This window comes from Poecilia latipinna, unplaced genomic scaffold (genome assembly GCF_001443285.1).
Source record: "Poecilia latipinna isolate Pla-1442-1.1 unplaced genomic scaffold, P_latipinna-1.0 Scaffold3036, whole genome shotgun sequence".
In the NCBI taxonomy this organism is placed as follows: domain Eukaryota; kingdom Metazoa; phylum Chordata; class Actinopteri; order Cyprinodontiformes; family Poeciliidae; genus Poecilia; species Poecilia latipinna.
In genome coordinates this window covers 55,395-58,760 of record NW_015115652.1, presented here as the reverse complement: position 1 = coordinate 58,760, position 3,366 = coordinate 55,395, and the positions used below count along the sequence as shown (strand labels likewise).

The 3,366-nt window shown below is 36.9% G+C and overlaps 1 protein-coding gene across 1 annotated transcript in view; it reads left to right on the top strand.

Moving 5' to 3' along the window:
- The first annotated feature begins 1,281 nt into the window (after nucleotides 1-1,281).
- The window catches only part of cpm (carboxypeptidase M), a 19,329-nt gene continuing 17,244 nt past the window's right edge, over nucleotides 1,282-3,366 (top strand). The window contains exon 1 of the mRNA XM_015022533.1: nucleotides 1,282-1,452. Within this exon, the coding sequence (XP_014878019.1) occupies nucleotides 1,293-1,452 (160 nt within the window). The 5' untranslated portion in view covers nucleotides 1,282-1,292. The remainder of the gene's footprint in view (nucleotides 1,453-3,366) is intronic.

Sequence of the window (3,366 nt, the reverse complement as noted above, 5' to 3'; positions counted from 1 at the left end):
TTATTTTAATTATGTAAAGCACTTTGAAATGCCTTGCTGCTGAAATGTGCTATACAAATAAAATTTGTATAGCATGATGATTTGTATGATTTGAACCAGGTTGAACTTTAACTTGACGGTTGTAATAAGTTACCAGGAACGTCTGGCAGATTATTTCCAGTTTCAGACGATTCTGCTGGTAAAGTTAATGTTTACATCTCTTGTCCTTAAAACGGTGTTTTTGACTAAAGTCCCAGAGGGTTTGAGTCCCAGTTAAACGACGTTTAACTGAAGTCCTAAAGGGGTTTTAATGTTTTTATCTTTTTAAAATCTTTTTCCAAATCTCTTTTTCTCACTGTTTATTCTATGTCACATGCTGTTTGCATTTTAATTATGTAAAGCACTTTGAAATGCCTTGCTGCTGAAATGTGCTATACAAATAAAATTTGATTGATTAATTGATTGAAAAGTAGCGTTTAGCACTTAGCATTTAGCATTTAGCGTCCCAGCCTGTGATTAGGTGGAGGAGCCATCTTGTTTACCTCCAGTCAGAATGATGGAGAACAAAAGCTGAACATTTTTATCACAATCTCAGGAAATAACCATAAATTAAAAACCATCGATGTTTTTATAAATGATTAAATGACTTAGATTGACCACTAGGGGCGCCATAAAGTGACATTTTTAATTAAAGTTGATTAAATTTACTTAGTTTTCCTTTATTTTCACCAGTTTGCAATAAAAATTATGAAATTATTAAAAATAGAAAAAGATTTAATGTAAAATCCTGTTATAGTTGGAAAATATGTATTTTTAAAGTTTTCCCACTGAAAAGGGACTCAGATTTGTGGCGTAATAAATGAAAGTTGTACAGTTTTTAATTTAGTCAAATTTTATTATTTTAGTCCTTGAAATTCTTTCCTATTTCAAATTAAATTCAAAAATACTTTATTCATCCTCAAGGAAATTTAAATTTAAATGAATTAAAATACTGCTAGTGATAATAATTCTTTTTCTTAAAATAATATAAAATAATTACAATAATCACCGGACACTTGTGGCTCTGACTAGTATAATATTAAAATAAAGGAAAAATGGCTGACAGATGAACAACACTTTCTGTTTTAGCTTCAGTTTTACATTTTAAAAAATATAAATTTGTAAAACAAAATCTTATTCTTAAAAATCATAGAAATTTTGCAACAACAATTAAAATTATTGACAATTTATTGAAACCAAATCACATAAAAACAGAATAAAACTGAAAATCATCATCAAATCTCTGTTTTTACCTTCCAGGTGACGCTGCAGGGATGTCTTCATCCCTCTTCCTCCTCCTCTCCCTTCTCGTCCCCACCCTGATGTTGGAGTTTCGTTACCATGACAACCGCGAAATTGAGCAGTACCTGGTCCAGGTCAGCGCCGACAACCCCGACATCACACACCTGTACAGCATCGGCAAGTCGGTGAAAGGTAACGGCAGCAGGACACACAGCAGCCAAAATTCACAAATGCATGAGATTTCTTCTAGAAACGCCAATAACTGCTTATGTTAAGAATTAAAACTAAATATTCATTATGGAAACCGCCTCAGCGCTAGAGCAGAAGCTAACATCTACAGACTGGCTTTTCTCTTAGCAGTTTAGCTAATTAGCAGCAAGGAAAGTGAATGGTGCTCCTGGATTGGCTGCTTCTCTAATTGCTTGCCAACAGCTAGCATTGCACCTATAGCGTCCGAACCAATTTCAGATAAACTCTGTGAAAAATAAAGCACGAATAATTTGGAAAATTATGCACAAACACTGAACAGTGAATAGGCGAGCTGAGCTAAAAGTCGCAGCTCCCTCCTGGAGGGCAGAAAACTGCTAGCTAACGATTACAACCCTTGGCTTTAGCTGTGAAGTTATCTACATTACGCGCTAAACTTAAAAGGTATAAAGTGCTTTGCTACTAACTGTCAACACTATGATAGCTAGATAACGAGGTCAGGAAAAGTTTTCATTAAAATAAAGTAGCGAGGGAGAGGAGAGTAGCTAGTTATGCTAGCTTGACTATGACAACCTTAACATGTAGATGTGCTGCAGAACTCCATGTGTTTGGTTAAAAAACGTAAAAAGTTGACCAACACACCAACTTTCTGACAGATCATCAGTAAAGCAGGACTTGAAGTCAGCTAATGATCAGGAGCAGGAAATTATTTTTGCAACATCTGAGCACATTTATAAAACGAACTAAAACCTTCAGAAGTTTGTTTCCTGCTTTTGAATCTATTGGCCGTTTGAACGGATGGGAAATAGATTTTTTCCTACACTAGCAGTTTACGTCAGCTGTCTGCAAAAAATGGAGGAAAATATGTCAGTTGGTTGCTCAACAATAATTAGATTTTTTATTCTTTGAAAATATCTTCTGTTGAGTATTGATTACCGATCAATAATCATAATACTTTGACCTTTTTGAATTCTGCACCTGAAATGTAACCAAAGTGTGTAAAAACTGAAACTACTGCTACAACTATTAAAAACTAAAGTTAAAACTAAACAATATTTAATAATAAAAGTTTGTAAATGCACTAAAAAAACTGAATTAGACAAACAAAGTAAAGCTGTTATAACCCTGGTTCTGATAGTTTTTATAAAGTATTTATAGACTTTGAATTTGTGCACAGTTGCTGTAAAAATGTATTTTATCTGAATTTTTTGTGAAAAATCAACAGAAATTGGAAAGTAAAAAATAAACATGAATTAGAAAAACTTTTGGTTGTAAATCCAAGTAAATCCAAGCAAAAATGTTTTAAATCTGCAGTGATTCTGTTTCCACATGCAGAGGGACAGACGGTTCTGATCGTTGACCCGCGCAGCATCAGGTGTCGGTAACTGTAGCAACCTGGACGGCGGCCGGGCGTCTGCTGCCGCGATCGAATGACGGGACGCTTTAATCACCCGCAGACCGACACGCCGCTAATCTGGGCTAATCCAGGACGCCAACTGGCCTCCTTCCAAAACGCCTCCTTCTTTCTGTTCTCACCTCGTCTGTCCGGGTCGGTCTGGTCGGTTCGGGTCGGTCCGGGTCGGTCCGGGTCGGTCTGATCGGTCCGGGGCGGTCTGGTTGGTCCGGGTCGGTCCGGGTCGGTCTGATCGGTCCGGGTCGGTCCGGTGGTGACTCCCCTCTCCCAGGGAGCTGCAGGCGTGTCTGTAAAATCAATACAAGAAAATCTTTGCTATTAATCTATAATCTATAAATGTTGAACGATCCAGTTTCTGGGTTCAGGCACAAAACTCAGAATTATTATTCTGAATGTTTTATTGCGGAGAAATATGGAATTAATGATCCATCCATCCATCCATCCATCCATCCATCCATCCATCCATCCATCCATCCATCCATCCA